The sequence below is a fragment of the Leopardus geoffroyi genome, chromosome E1 (assembly GCF_018350155.1).
Source record: "Leopardus geoffroyi isolate Oge1 chromosome E1, O.geoffroyi_Oge1_pat1.0, whole genome shotgun sequence".
NCBI classification, from domain to species: Eukaryota; Metazoa; Chordata; class Mammalia; order Carnivora; family Felidae; genus Leopardus; species Leopardus geoffroyi.
Window position 1 is genome coordinate 38,170,191 of NC_059330.1, and position 15,839 is coordinate 38,186,029.

The window sequence follows — 15,839 nt, forward strand, 5'->3', positions numbered from 1 at the left end:
AACCCCAGGACCTTCCCAGACAAACCCGCACATCTGGAGGCAGCAGAATGAAGGGGTATGGTTGGTGCTGTCAGCCTGACCCAGGGCCCCTCTCACACCCGGCCTCTGCATTCCTCTTCTCCCCCTCACACGGGCTCTCTTAAGAGTTCTGGTATAGGGGCGCCTGGGTGGCTCAGTCGGTGAAGCAGCCGACTTCGGCTCAGGTCATGATCTTGCGGTTTGTGAGTTCGAGCCCTGCGTCGGGCTCTGTGCTGACAGCTCGGAGCCTGGAGCCTGTTTCGGATTCTGTGTCTCCCTCTCTCTGACCCTCCCCCGTTCATGCTCTGTCTCTCTCTGTCTCAAAAATAAATAAACGTTAAAAAAAAAATTAAAAGGGGCGCCTGGGTGGCACAGTCGGTTAAGCGTCCGACTTCAGCCAGGTCACGATCTCGCGGTCCGTGAGTTCGAGCCCCGCGTCGGGCTCTGGGCTGATGGCTGAGAGCCTGGAGCCTGTTTCCGATTCTGTGTCTCCCTCTCTCTCTCTGCCCCTCCCCCGTTCATGCTCTGTCTCTCTCTGTCCCAAAAATAAACGTTGAAAAAAAAAAATTAAAAAAAAAAAAAAATTAAAAAAAAAAAAGAGTTCTGGTATAAAACAGAGCTTCCCTGAGAACTTCCGATTTCTGGGTACGACACAGCTTCCCAGAGCCCTGTTTCATAGGGTTGGAGCTTCCTGTTGCCGTGGTGAACTTCCACGGATCCTGCCCTCCCGCCCCGCAGTGAGATCATGGTGAGGACACCCAAAGGCACCACGTGGGAAAGGTACCTGCCAACAACCTGCTTTCCTAGGAGACTATCTGCCGGTGGGGCAGAAGGTCCTGGAAGTCTGCAAGCCCTCTGTGGTTGATCGCGCACTTATGTGAGGTGCTACTGGCCTTGCTGGACTGTCAGCCAAACGTGGAGGGTTGAACACCAGACCCCTGTGTCTCCTTCTGGCCACTCATTCTCCAAGTGAGGCTCTCTCGAGCACCCCTGCTAACCTGCTCTAAACCTTGGCGTAAAACTCCCGAGTCTAAGAAATGCTTATCTTGTCACAGATCCTAAGGGTAGCCGGGAACTGGCGTTAACTCTGTGAGATGCCTGCCTGTATAACTCAGGAGCATTGGTTATGTTTTGGCTCGAGAAATCTAAAGACTCTTCATGGGGCGCCTGGGTGGCGCAGTCAGTTAAGCGTCCGACTTCAGCCAGGTCACGATCTCGTGGTCCGTGAGTTCAAGCCCCGCGTCGGGCTCTGGGCTGATAGCTCAGAGCCTGGAGCCTGCTTCCGATTCTGTGTCTCCCTCTCTCTCTGCCCCTCCCCTGTTCATGCTCTGTCTCTCTCTGTCCCCAAAAAAATAAGCGTTGAAAATAAAAAAATAAAGACTCTTCATGTCCAGGGGCCTCTCCTAGTGACACATTTTTAGCTCTTTTTGCTGTAAACAAACAAGGCCACCTGCTGCCAAACGGCTCCACTGCCGTCACCACTGTGAACACAGGGGTCAGCCAGGCTTGCTCTGACCTGGCAGAGGCATCCCGAGCTTTCTCCACCTGCGGGGGTTACAGCACAGGCCTCACCGAATCCCCACGCCTTTCTTCATTCTCCATGTTCTTTCCCTTCAGGAATCCTGAACAGTGGGCAGAGCTCCCACTTGGGAAGAAGCTTGCTGGAGTTTGGGAGGGGGGGCGAATGGTGCTGTGCCCTGCATTGGGCCACAACAGGAACTGCCCCACTGGCTTTTTTAGACACATAAAGGTCATAGATGTTTTGCTAGACAGGCAAGGGCAAAAATCACCCTCCTGCCAGCCGGGAGTGCTGGGAGCCCTGCTCATTTTAGCGCCTGGCTGCTCTTCTCTCATTAAGAAAGCTCAGTTATAGACCTTTCTGTCCTTCAGAAGCTTGGAAAGGACCCCTATTCTCTTGGTTGCACTTTTTTCTTTCTCAGATTCTGACCCTCTCCATAGCTCTTCCTTGTCTGGTTCATGGGAAAATATTTATGTGCATATATTATATATATATATATATATATATATATAATATATATATTATATATTATGATTATATATTATATGCATGTATTATAAATGTAATATATATATTATATATATATATATATATCCAGCATTTTCCCCACGTGGGTTGTCAATAGTGGCCTCACTGAGGATAAATCACGAAGCGTCTGGAAAACATTGGGTCAAGTGTTCCCATGTGTCTGGTTATTGGCAGACTCCCTACCCCCACCTCAGGAGGCCTTGTACTTTAACTTCTTTCTTCTGCAGTGTCCCGGATGACGCTGACACGGCGATACGCATAAAAGGGCGTGACTAAGTAGAGGTTGATTTAACATTTATTTGCTGCTGCTGTTCTTTACTTTGAATGAGGTTGAGCTATGGATTTTAAGTGTAAAGGCTCTTCAGGAAGCAGCCACAATTCATCCCTGGGACAGAATTCCCTTAAAACCAGGTGAAGTTTGCGAGCCTAGCTCTTTGCTCCAAAAGCTTCCACCGGAGCTGGAAAAAGATGGAAGCCACTTTCCAGGTCAAGGTCGCGTGGAAAGTCCTTCCTGCCCGTGCCGGCTTCCTCTGGCCCATCCATTCCGGCCGCTTTGCTCCTCAACAGAATCCAACTGAAGTTCCCTGCCGAGTAGGTCTCCAGAAGCCCTCCTGCCAGCCTGTTTCTTCTCTTTAATGGCTAGAAACATTCAGCTCAGAGGAAGAAAAGAATTAGTCTGGCAGGCCCTGCCTTTGAAGGTACCTGCTGACACTGACAGGCCAAGCCAGTGAATTCAATGGCCGCCGAACGTGCCATTGGAAACAAGAGCCCCACACCGTGGATGTGGCCACACACAGCACGGCCTGCCAGACCAAGGCTGGGCCGCAGTTGCGGTAAAGCCCATGATGTGGGCTGCACGCACGTTCGTTGCGGAAGGACTGGTTGCCAGCAGAAAGGATAAGTCAGTCGAGAGAGGGTAAATGCAACTTTCCCCGCCAGGTGTTTTGTCTCCTCCCATTTGGCTTTCCTCTGATGACAACCTGCCATACAAAGCCATACCTGTGCTTAACAGATGGATAGAACTTCTTCAGACTTCCAGAACCACAGAGGCTGGGGAAAATACACTGAATCCATAGCCATGAGGACCAGCTCTGGAGTCTATGGACCCTGGAATGGGGCCGCCCCAATCTAGAGTTTTGGCCTCTGTGTCACACGGAGGGGCGTTAGGTGACCGGAGCAGGGTGTCTGGCCATCTCCAGGTGGGAGGGGCCTCTGGGGCAGTACCACCGAGGAGACCACTGAGAGACCCAGAAGGGGACAGAGACCCCTTACATCAAAACAGGATGAAATCAGGTTGTCATCCCTTAAAAACCTCACGTGGTTGCTTTTCTGCCCCCTGCTTCAGGATATGGGGTGTGATGGCCAAACTGTGGCTCTGGCGACACAAGCCATGGACTCATCTTCATCTTCCCAGCCAGGACATGTTCAGAGGAAGCCAAGGAAAGTCACTACTCCGCTTTGCTTTTGACTGGTCTTTTCTGGGGTCCCGGGGTCTTCTTTCCTGTCCTTCCAAGGGGAGACCGGGTGCTCTCAGCACTGTTCAGCCTCCACGAAGCCCTCCTTCTCGTGGCCCGAGGGCTCGACCTCCGTGTAGGTGGCGTGGTTGGGGTGGTTGCGGAATTTCACAGCTGGCCAGTGGTGAGGTCTCCGCTGTCGGGGGCACAGACACAGAGTCAGCGGGCACGGCCTCACCCACCTGGGATTGCTCCACACCCCCAAGGACAGTACTGAGCACCGAGACTCTCTTTACAAGGGTGCTGGGGGCCTACTGTGAGCCAGGTGGAGTTCAGGGCCCTCCTCCCCAGAAGCCTACCCACTGTGATCCATCAACTGGGAACCTTCCTGGGAGCCCGAGGAGTTTAAGAGGAGGTCATTTCGCCGCTCGCAGCATTGACTGCAGGACTGTAAGAGCCTGAGCAACGTACTGCATGGAGCCCTGAGACTGAAAAGTGAGGCAGTAGGTGAGAGATGGAATGATCTGGGAGGTTCTGAAGAAGTCATGGCAGGACAGGTCCTGCAGCAGAGTCAGTGGGGACTTTGTAAACATGCAGATTCCTGGACCTACTTCAGACCTACTCTGTCAACATCCCTGGGGCTGGGTGATACTTAGGACTGGTTAGGGCTTACAAGAAACAGGGGCTTCTAAACAAAGGGGAAAGCCCCTCGCAAGCACCACCTGCGCCTCTGATTGATGAGGTCAATGGGCCTGTGACCTTTGTGGGGAAGACTGTGGGCACAGAGGCAGCACTAATGGACCACAGGCAGAGCTGGGAGGGACTGAGAGCGGAGGACAGGGGAGGGAGCTGCTGAGCCCCCGTGGCCCAGAGAGAAGAGGGCTGGCTTTTACTTCCCAAGCTGCACTTTGAGCTGCTTCTTCAGAATTCTGAGACATTCCAAATCATAGCATCCTCAACGAAAGCTCCCAGAGAGAGCAACTCTTAGGATTATCATGCCTTGTCAATTCTAACCTAAAAACCCCCAGAGCAGGCAAAGAGGCAGAGATCCCGGTTCCATTATGGCTTTGAATAAACACCAGGCCTGGAATATGGGGGTGAGAGACCACAAATCATTAAGGAGGGGCTGCACAATCCCTAGTGATTTCTCCTTCTTTCCTCTGGAGGCTCTTCTGATTTCACAAATGGGGGAGCAAAGGCAGACGGGCTGTTCAACAGGACAGGAGGGGTGCCCAATCCCGGGGGAGCCCTCGGGGTTAGGGACTAAAGGGGCACCAGCCAGTGCACAGTATGCAGGATGGAGTCAATGAAGTCTCCTCAGGTAGGAGGAGGAGTCGGACATGTGGGTGTGAGGCGTGAGGTGGGGAGAGGCAGGTACCCAGTGGCTGGGGAAATGCTGATGCAGAGGCAAACAGACAGCAGAGCTGTGGCCAAATTCAACACTGACCTCGATGAAGAAAAGCGCAGCGTTGGAGGTGGGGTGGCCGTTGATGTAAATCCCAGCCAGGATGATGGCTGCTACCAGGAGGACGGCCAGCACGATGCCCACGATGGTGCCCAGGTGCACGGGGGGGCCCTTTGTCTTGGGGGACAGGTTGTTCTGAAGGCCTGTGGAGAGACCATTTAGGGTAGGGAGTGGCCACAGGGGAGCAGGGAAGGTGGGGCCATGAAGCCCCAGGTTCTGACAAAATCTCAGAGATGAAATCTAGAAGAACCTCAGGGTCTGCTTATGAAATATGTAAAAAGGTGGGGAAGGAGTGGGTCGAGTCATGAGCATGGCATTTATGTTGCCCTTGGCATGGTTCAGGTGGTTTTCCAAAATCACTTAAAAGTTGCCCACATTCCTAAAACGGATCGCAAGAGAAGTTTTTTCCAATACTCGCGCCACAAGTGCCTTTAAGGAATCCTCAAAGGGTATGAGATGGTGAGGAGTTTCGGATCTGGAGTATGGCGGCATGTTCAAATCCAGGGTGTGCTAACTTACTAGCTGCATGACTTTGGGCAAATTATATAACCTCTCTGTGTCTCACTGATCACTTCAGTAGATAAGGATGATAATGACTACCTAATAGAGCTATTGTAAGGGTCAAAACTAGATAATTCACGTCAACTGCTGAGGACCAGGGCTGGTATCTTGGATGACCTCAGTGTTAGCCATTATGATAACAAAATGACCATATTTTCACTTATCACTGTCCACTACCAGACTGTGGCCTCCTGGAGGGCAAGGACAGTGTCTTATTCATCTCTGTGTCCTTAGCTCTTAGGAAAAATGGCGGGCCCCATGGTAGGAGCTCAATAAAAGAATGAATCAGGTCCTCTGAAGGCTCATATACCAGTAGGCAATCTCTGAGAACACCCTGAGCATTTGAGATACATCCCAAGGAGGAGACTGAGTATTGCCGTAGACTATCAAGCTGGAATGTCATCTAGTCCAACCCCTTTCTTGTTCGGCTGGGATAATGGAAATACAGAGAAGTAAAGTGATTTGCTCAAGGACACAGTCACGCCGACCACTAAGAAGCCCATGTTCCCTTATTGCCTGCGGCGGCTATTGGTTTCTGCTCCCTACCCTAAAGGGATGTGGAGAGAATGAAGTAGAAACAGACAGATGAGCACATAAGCAAAAGAAATCATTTTTCTTTTTTAAAGTAGCCTCCGTGCCCATTGTGGAGTCCAACACGGGGCTCGAATTCACGACCCTGAGATCACGACCTGACCTGAGATCAAGGGTTGGATGCTTAACCGACTAAGCCACCCAGGCGCCCCTCAAATCCTTTTCACAGAGCTAGTGGGTGGAATGAGAATCAACAGGAGGTGGGGATTTTTAATGGGATGCTGCATACATTCCAATCCTCGTCCTCCCCAACCCCTCTTCTCTGTAAGCAGAGGAAACCCAAGTAGGGAAATTGTCCCCGGGGCACTCCGATGCATGGTTAGTGCCACTATGCGCCAACAGGTGGGACAGTTGAGGTGACACACTCCAAGCTAGCTTCCCCTGACCTGGCAGTCAGCCCGCAGCCCAAAGTGACCCTGGTGATCTGATGGTCAGAGTTTGGGGCTGATGAGCGTGTGGTGCAGAGCAAGGGGAATGTGGCCCAGCCCCCGCCCCAGACACACAACACACACTCAAACCAGCTGCCCGCAGAGCAGTAATGGCTTCACCTCTGGTGGGAGACTGGATCAAACCATGCTGCATTAACAGCCTCTCCTCTCCTGCGGGAACCCAGGACAACAATCTCCCAGTCCCTAGAGCTGGAAGGTATTTTCATCTCCCCCGTGCAGTGGTTGCAGCAAGGGCCAGAGCCGGCTCTGGGCAAAGGGCAGGGGAGGTGGGCCGCATCACATCACCAGAGAGATTATCCTCCCAGGTAATCTTGGGAGCAAAGGACCCCAACTTCCGGCGCCTACAAAAATTGGGGTGGACAACTTTTGTGTACTCTCTGCCAACCCAGGCTGGGAATCAAAGGAAACCTGATGTGGGAAAAGCTACTCTCCACCCCTCATGGACTATGAGGCCGGTGGGGAAAAGAGGCCAATGGTGAGGGGCCCCGCGCTGCCGTGCCTGCTCTAGCTCAGCCTTTCTCTCCTCTCGCTGCTCTCAGGACACTGAGGATTCAAGACAGATCTACAGGAGGTTCCTGGCTGATGACAAGTGTCTAGACACATTCCTTCCATCTAGTGGGCCCCTGCCCAGGAGCCCAGCAGGAGGTCTGGGAAGCTCAGGCTGCCGTTGCTCCCCTCCTCCCCACCTCAGAACAGAAGCAAAGAGGCCAGGTGACTGATGCACCCTCTTCTGGGGGGTAGCGGGGGTAAGAGGTGGTCCAAGGGGCAGGGCAGGCAGCTCAGTACTCACCATCTCCTCCTGCATAGGGATTCAACTTGGTGTCGTCTTTAAAGAGGAGAGAAGGCATAAGATTAGTGGAATCATTTAGGTCCAGATGGGACTTTAAGGAGGTTTAGTCCCACCCTCAATTTAATTTTTTTTTTTAATTTTATTTATTTTTTCAACATTTATTTATTTTTGGGACAGAGAGAGACAGAGCATGAACGGGGGAGGGGCAGAGAGAGAGGGAGACACAGAATCGGAAACAGGCTCCAGGCTCTCAGCCATCAGCCCAGAGCCCGACGCGGGGCTCGAACTCACGGACCGAGAGATCGTGACCTGGCTGAAGTCGGACGCTTAACCGACTGCGCCACCCAGGCGCCCCTTAAATTTTAAGTCATCTCTGCACCCAAGGTGGGGCTCAAACCCACAACCCTGAGATGACGAGTCGCATGCTCTACTGACTGAGCCAGCCAGGCGCCCCTCCGCCTTCATTTTAGAGGCAGAGAAACTGAAGCACAGAGCGGGGAGGTGACTTGCTTAAAGTCACACAGCAGTGTAATGACAGAAGTCCGCAAACAAACCAACTTTTCCTAGTCTTGTGCTCATTCATCCAAGCAGGATTTATTGGACGCCTACTACTGAGTTGAGCACTGGGAGAGAGTACTGGGGGTAGACACGGTCTCTGCCCTCAGGGAGTTAACAAGCAGGAGAGATGGAGTGCCAATTAAAACCCAGGAAAATGGAGCTCTGACTGGGGGCCTCATCCAGACAAAGGGTGTCAAGATGGAGGGGTGAGATGTGGGGCTGGGGAAAAAGGGTTCCAGGCAGAGGAAAAAGCACGAGCAAAGGCCCAGAGTCAGAGAAATACAAGGCAGTGCAGTGCCGCTGGAGGGTGGAGAGGGTAAGAGATAAGGCTGGGGGTGGGGGATGGCTGCCTGCAAAGCCTGGGTGAGGACTTTTCCTGTTCTCCTTCCCCTACGGGCCCCCGGGAAGCTGAGGAAAGGGTGTGTCACCAGTTCAGATCCGCCGGAAGACCACCCCCTCCCCACGCACAACTCGAAGGACAGATTTCATGCCAACACCCTTTCTACAGCGTCAGGTGTGTGTCCTGTGGTTTCCTACATAAGTTCCGATGGTTGACCATTCTTCCCCAAAGATTCTCTGGGGAAAGGCAAGCAAGAGTTCCATGTCAGGAGAATGCTCTAGAGGACAGAGGGTTACTGCTTGAAGCACCGAAACGTGAAACAAATTGAACAACCCGGAGTGTGTCGCCTATAAGGTACATTTCATTCCTCTTTCCCTCTGCACCTCCATTGCCCATGTCATTTTAAAGACTTTTACGGGTGGGGGGCTTCTGGGGGGCTCTGTGGGTGAAGGATCTGACTCTTAATTTTGGCTCAGGTCATGATCTTGAGGTTCGTGAGTTCGAGCCCTGCATCAGGCTCTGTGCTGACAGTGCGGAGCCTGCTTGGGATCCTCTCTCTCCCTCTCTCTCTGCCCCTCCCCTGCTCTCACTCTGTCTCTTTCTGAAAATAAATAAACTTAAAAACATAAATAAAATAAAATAAAAAATAAAATAAAATAAAATAAAATAAAATAAAATAGAAGTTTTTACTGACTCCCCTTTGCTCACAGATGTTCAAGGCTCTTCACAATCTGTCCCCTCTCTTCTTTCCTCTTGTCACGCAAGATTTCCTCTTCACCACAACTCAACACCACGGCAGTGGCCATAACAAGCTGCCCAAGACTCCCCAAACCTTGGAGACCTCTCAGACCTCTGTGTCACTGCATAAACTGTTCCTCCTGCAGGGAATACACTTCCTCCCCTTCACTATTCCTCTTTGAAAAGTCCCATCCCTGAAATGCCCTCCGGAGGCCTGGGATTAGCTCACACAGTGAAGCAGGGTCCCATTCTGTCTTTTTTTGAAGTTTTGATGTGTTGTTCATTGTGGAATTTTTGGCATCAATTTTGTTGTTGTTTTTTAATTTTTAAATTTTTATTAAAATATTTATTTAATGTTTATTTATTTTTGAGAGAGAGAAAGACAGAGTGTGAATGGGGGAGGGGCAGAGAGAGAAGGAGACACAGAATCTGAAGCAGGCTCCAGGCTCTGAGCTATTAACAAAGATCCTGACGCGGGGCTTGAACTCATGAACCGTGAGATCATGACCTGAGCCAACGTTGGACGCTTAACCGACTGAGCCACCCAAACTCCCCTATTTTTGTTTTTATAAATATTGCATTAAAATATTATTTATATTGATTATTGCTTTCTTTTTGGTGACTCCTTGAATTTTATACCTGAGTGGAGAGCCTCATTTGCCTCACCCCAATCCTGGCCCTGTCACTTCCAGAGGACAGGTGGGTGTGTCCTCCTCTGTGTCTTACTGCATTTTGGTATCTGTTTCTACATCTCAGGTCCCAGTTTTTCCCTGGACTGCAAATCCCTCAACATGCAGCATATGTACACTCCCAGTGCCTGGATGTGGCTTCCTGCTGTGCTATGCATTTCCAATAAATCTTGAAATCTCAAAAAAATCACACTGATCTTAAAAATTCTTGTTGTGGAATCATTTTCTGGTGAAATCCCTTTGTCAAGCAAAATTTTTGGCCTCATGGGAGCTGAAGTCAGACAAGTTTTTGATGAAGTTAACAGGACTTTGGTGAGCTTATAGTTCTACTTTATATCCTGAAAGATAGTTAAAAAACAAAACAAAACAAAAAAAAATTCCCAAAGAAAATCACTCCGGTCTGAAAACTCATCTTTGGGGGGAAGAGTTAAGTGTCCAAGGTTATAACAGCTGATAAGGTCAGAGGGAGCTGGCCTGGCAACTAGACTCTGCCCCTCCACAGCTGACGGCTTCCAGCAGAAGTGAGTCTAAATTCTCCAGTAGACGATACTGATACCAGGGAGGACAAGGGAGTGGGTAGGGTCGGGGTATTAAGATACAGGCTACTGCATTTTATCCAATGGTGGTGGGAGAGGGGTACCTGGAGAAAACAAAGTCAATCTTTTCCTTTTTTGAAACGAAGCTAAAACATGAAGAAATGTATTTTTTGTTCAATAAACACGGGATAGAATTCCAACATCCCTAGCCACAGGGCCAGTTCCACTGAGAAGTGAACAGTGGGGGCTCCAAATTTTGCAAGCATTTGGGGAGAGGGGAGAATTGGCTTTCTGTTAATTGGCAAATGTTCCAAAGAGTCTCTGTTTTCGTTGGGAGGTGCTGTTATATATACACATGTATGGACCAGAGTCTCTGATGAGTTTATAAGGTTCAGAAGAGATGGTTGATAAAATCTTGCGTTTTGCTAATTTATACCAGTACAAGCCCAGTAGAACTCCAAAAAAAAAAAAAAAAAAGCACATTGGATAATGGGGGAATAAACTATAGATCATTAAAAAAAAATTTTCCCCCTATAGGGAAAAGAGGATTGGGTTGAGGGGAGAAAACTAGAAAGTAAAATTATTTGAATATACCTGATTTTCTAGATTTGACTTTGGAACCATGTAAGTCATCATTTAATTATGAGATAATTACAAAAATTAAATTTACAAAGCACCCCTAAAAAGTGAAAGTAAAACAAAACAAATAGAAAATTGTAGACCTATAATAGATGTTTTCTTCAGAGATTTCAATAAACAAGGGATTTTTAAAAATATCTTTTATAGTTCATTTTTTTATTTTGAGAGAGAGTAAGCATGAGTGGGGGGAGGGGCAGAGAGACAGGGAGAGAAAGAGAATCCCAAGCAGGGTCCACTTTGTCAGCATGGAGCCCGATATGGGGCTCGAACACAAAACCATAAGATCATGACCTGAGCCAAAGTCAGAGACCTAACTGACTGAGCCACCCAGGCACCCCAACAAGGGATTTGAAAACAACTCTGAGCCTATTTTGTTACCGCAAGTGGAAAACGATGAATTGTCTAGTCGAACCAACCAACATCACCCTACACATCATTGGGAAAATTAACTTGATTCAAATCAGTTTGTTTCTAATCTAAACCATTGAAAATCCACTATAGCCCAGTCCACATCTACCACTGGCAGACAAAAAAGACCTAGTGCTACCGACAGCCCGTCCCTCCCATAGTGACTGCAGGTGGCCACGCTGTGCCCACAACAGCTTTTCTCTCACTCACCAAGGGCTGGTTCCCGGCTGCCATCTTGTTGGGGGTCCACGGAAAGCAAACTGGCTCCCCAATTAGTGGATTGCGGTAGAGTCCCGTGAAGACCCACAAAGTGAAGAAGTGTGTGTGATGTGTATTGAATGAGTGGTCATTTCTCTGAGTGAGTTGTCACTTCTTGCTGCTATATCGGGGTGTTCCGTTCAGCTGCTCATCAGATGAGCCTTTAGATTATACACAGTTATTCTGGGGGAGGGTCCGGCTCTGCTTGTAATAAAATGCATGGGCTTTGTGGCAGCTGCTTGCTACTCAGAGGTCATTCTGGTTCACTTCAGTGGGTGCCGTTCGATTGCAAACGAGAACTCTTAAAATCCAGCCCCATACCTCCTGCCCCCCCCCCCCCCCACCGCCTGCCCTCTCTGCTCCTGTGCCTGGCTGGTGCCAGAGGAGGGGTCCACGCACCCTCCAGCAGCCTGCTCCCACTAACTCCTCTGCTCTCTGGCTCTGTGCTGCCCAGGCGAGTCCCTTTGGCTGTATCCCCTTCGTTCACATCTCCTTGTACCCCAAGATAGACTCCAACTCCTGGACTGAATTACAAACTCCTGAGGACAACCCATCTCTTCCTTTTCTTTTTTCATTGAATACACTTAACCCCTGTCTCCCCCTTAGCAGCCAGGAGTTGCTCTCAATACCCAGCCTTACCCAGCTCCCTCCGGGCAATTTTAGATTAATGGAAGCTACCCGATCTGCCTTGCTTGTTCACCCTTTGCTGTATTTCTCCAGTCCCCCGAATCCACAAAGACCTTTAAAAAATTCTTTTCCAGCACCAAGAAAAGCAGTCGAGGGGCAAGATTGCTGCTTTTGAGCCGAATGAGACCTGACCACCTCTTCCTGGTCGTGTGACCCTGGGCAAGTCACTGACCTCCCTGAACCTTCGTGTTTCTTCTGTAACATGGGGATCTGACATCATTAACGCGCAGGATTGTTAGGAGGACCAAGTGAGTGTTAATGTCTGCACAGCGTTAGCACCCTACCTGGCACATGGTTAGGCCCCTCAAAATGTTAGATCACCTTCATTTCTTCCCTTTCCTCTAGGATTCCCTCTGGCCGGATCCATGGGATCTGGCTCTCCAGTTCTCTAGGCTGCAGTTACAAAGGCAGGGGGCACCAGGGAAAGACCATTCTGCCACTTACCTTTCACCCAACCCCGAGTAACCACTTTGCCCCTACGGGCCCTTTTCCACACACACAAAATGGGATTGTGGCTGAATAATGCTTTCAAACATTTGGCTTTTTCTTTTCTCCTTTCCTCTTTTCCATTTGTCCCTTTATGTGGCTCCGTGGAGGTGGTAAGAGCCCACATCGTTCATTCTGAGCCTAAGGAAAAAGGGCTAAAACCTAGATGTGATGTACCGAAAAAAGATGGGACAGGAATTTTTCAGTGGGAGCCAAAGGATCCCGGAGGGGCTTGCACAAGGCTTCTCCGGATGCTGTGTGGTACCTCTGGCAGGTGCAAGACCCTCAGGCCTTAGGATGGCGGAAGTCCCCAGGGACAGCCAGATCCTGAAGAGGCAGGCACGGATCACCAGCCATCTCTGGGACACAGCTGCCCCCACTCTGACCCTCTGTCCACACAAGGTCACAGGAGCAGGAAGCCAAGCCCCAGAACAGCGGAGATCCACCACTCCCCCCGAGCAAGGGTTCAGAGCCAGAAACACCACGGTAGAAAAATGAGGCAATCTTTCTCTCACGTCTGAGTGTGTGGACTGAGTTCACACCTGCTGCGGGGCTGATAAGACCTCACGCTTTCTGTGAGGAGTGCTACTGAGATGAACTGAGGTGGACTATATATAAAATACCTGGCCCTGAGCCGGGACGGTAATTTTCCCCTCGCCGCAGTGACTTCCATCCCACAGTCCTGATGTGGGCCAGCACAGCAGTTGGAGTCCGGGCACGGAGTCCACTTGTTTGAAACCTGGCTCTGCCTCTGCCCAGCACGCGAGCCCAGCTCTCTGAGACTTAGGTCCCTCATCTGTGAAAGTCAAGGCGATTCCTATTCCCTGAGCTAATCCCTGGCAGGAATAGTTGTGATGTCCTATCCCAGGGTGGTAGCCCTTTCCCATGGCTTCTTTCGCCGCTGGGGCTCAGGCCTTACCTTCGGTGGTGAGGCTGTCGATGAAGAGGGAGGAGGAGGTGGTGGTGAGGTCCCCGTCCAAGGGGCTGAAGGAGCCGTTGGGGGAGGACGAGTAGTGGCCCTCATCCTGGAAGTCCTCACACGTCCTGCCCTCCGCCTGCAAGAAAGACCCAGCGCCACCCTGGACCTCACTGGCCAGCGTGCTACGCAGAAAAGAGCCCTCGAGCGGGAGGACGGAGGGGGCCCCTTCATCCCTCAGCGGCCAGAAAACTTAAGACTCCCGTGCTTGGTTCAAGCACGGTAAACTAACCAAAGCTGAGCCCTGAGTGCATTTAAGCCTCCCACTTTATCCTGAAAACGTCTTATCTCCCAGGGCAATTTATCTGTCCGCTGCTTCGACTCCTTCCTCAAGGAAGGAGCTGAGATGCCAGTCTTAAACAAATAAAGCAAATCTGTACATTCAGCACGGCCAATGTCAGAAGTGGGCTGCGAGACAAGATTTTTTTTTAAGGCCTTAGAAAGCTCATCCAGGCTTACTAATAAAATAGGTGGTGGTGAGCACACAGCCGTGGGGCCTGGGGGTTTATGTTTATTTAAAAAAAAATTTTTTTTAATGTTTATTTCTGAGACAGAGCGTGAGTGGGGGAGGGGCAGAGAGAGAGGGAGACATGGAATCCGAAGCAGGCTCCAGGCTCCGAGCTGTCAGCACAGAGCCCGACGTGGGGCTCGACCTCACAGATCGCGAGATCATGACCTGAGCCGATCATGACCAGGCGCCCCTGGGGGGTTTAATGTTTAAATGTGGGGCCTTGTTGGGGTGCCTGGGTGGCTCAGTCGGTTGAGCGTCCGACTTCGGCTCAGGTCATGATCTCGCAGTTCGTGGGTTGGAGCTCTGCACTGGGCTCTGTGCTGACAGCTCGGAGCCTGGAGCCTGCTTCGGATTCCATGTCTCCCTCTCTCTCTGCCCCTCCCCCACTCACGCTCTGTCTCTCTCAAAAATAAATGAACATTTAAAAAAAATTCTTTTCTAAATGTGGGGCCTTGCACTTTCACTATCCCACCAGTTGTGAGAGGCAGGTCAAATCATTACATCTCTCTATGCCTCAGTTTTCTGCTCTGAGCAGTAGGGGGCACCGGCCCCCAGCTCCTGGAGCTGTTGGGCTTCAATCCGAGCAGGTGTAGGCACTTGCAGGGAAGTGCTGGGCGCACACAGCGTGCTCATACTGCAGGACGGGATGGAGAGAGGAAGGAAGAGGAAAAGGATGCACGGATGAATGGATCTGTCTGTGTGGGTGGAAGGTGTAAGAACAGGATGCTCCCCGCCCAGAATCAAAGCCGTTGTGCGTTCCGGAAAACTTGAGCAGTGAGAAGGAACCTGTATGGGATTCCAAATAGGAAATCCCCTCCTCACTCCCAGAACACTCCTCTTCACTCCCTGAAGAGCCTGAGGGCTGGAGGCAGGGCAGCTGCTCCGAGAATGTCACCAGCCTCCCAGACGATCCAGCTGTGGCCAACACCATGCCCAGCATACCCTCTGCAAGCACCAAAACAGCTCCCGGAGAGCTGCCCACTCAAGGCCAAGTTTCCAGAAGGGCTTTTCTCAGGGACCCGCAGAACCCTCTAAAATCTCCCGAGTCTGGTCTAACTGGCTCAGAGCAGTCTGAGAGACAAGTCCCAGATGGAAGGGAGAATTTCTTTGCCAAGAAACCGAGACGGCTTGCAAAGAGCTACGGGGGGGGGACGGGTCTGCTGGCAGCCCTGCCCCTCCCCACAACCTGGCTCACTTAAGCCTCTCACCTCCTGGGCACAGCCGTAGGCCAGCCATTCCTGGCGGTAGCGGTCAAAGCCACTGGAGCACCTGCGGGGGGACCAGAAGGTAAGAAGTGTGATGGGATTGACGGAGAAGCCCTCCTCTTCACTCTCTCCTGTTCAGTAGCAGCTCTCCGATGACGGGGCGAAGGGGGCTAACGTCCCAGGGCTGCGGTGATCCGGACCACCGGGCAGGTGCCCTCCTTGGCACCTGGCAGCTGTGGGATCAGGAGTCAGACCCTTCTTCCCCAACTACTCCTCCAAAAGGAAGGGAAGGTGTCTGGCGTCTCCACTCTCCTCCTGACCCAGCTCCCCAGGACCAAGGTCACATCTGCCCAGATGTGTGCATATAGGGAGCTAGATGAATTGTATGACCTCAAATGAGCTCTAAGATCCCCTTGACTCTAGGCGGCCATGA

At 51.0% G+C, this 15,839-nt stretch overlaps 1 protein-coding gene across 3 annotated transcripts in view; it reads right to left on the reverse strand.

Annotated features, from left to right (window-relative positions):
- Positions 1-2,342: 2,342 nt before the first annotated feature.
- Positions 2,343-15,839, reverse strand: part of PLXDC1 (plexin domain containing 1) — a 62,186-nt gene continuing 48,689 nt past the window's right edge. The window contains exons 10-14 of one of the 3 annotated variants that reach the window (XM_045488649.1): positions 15,410-15,470; positions 13,634-13,769; positions 7,376-7,411; positions 4,967-5,127; positions 2,343-3,715 (exon numbers count right to left, since the gene is read on the reverse strand). In XM_045488649.1, the coding sequence (XP_045344605.1) occupies positions 3,596-3,715; positions 4,967-5,127; positions 7,376-7,411; positions 13,634-13,769; positions 15,410-15,470 (514 nt within the window). In that variant the 3' untranslated portion in view covers positions 2,343-3,595. Of the gene's footprint in view, positions 3,716-4,966; positions 5,128-7,375; positions 7,412-13,633; positions 13,770-14,643; positions 14,988-15,409; positions 15,471-15,839 lie in introns of those variants that run through there. The other 2 variants (XM_045488650.1, XM_045488651.1) reach the window with 2 other exon arrangements.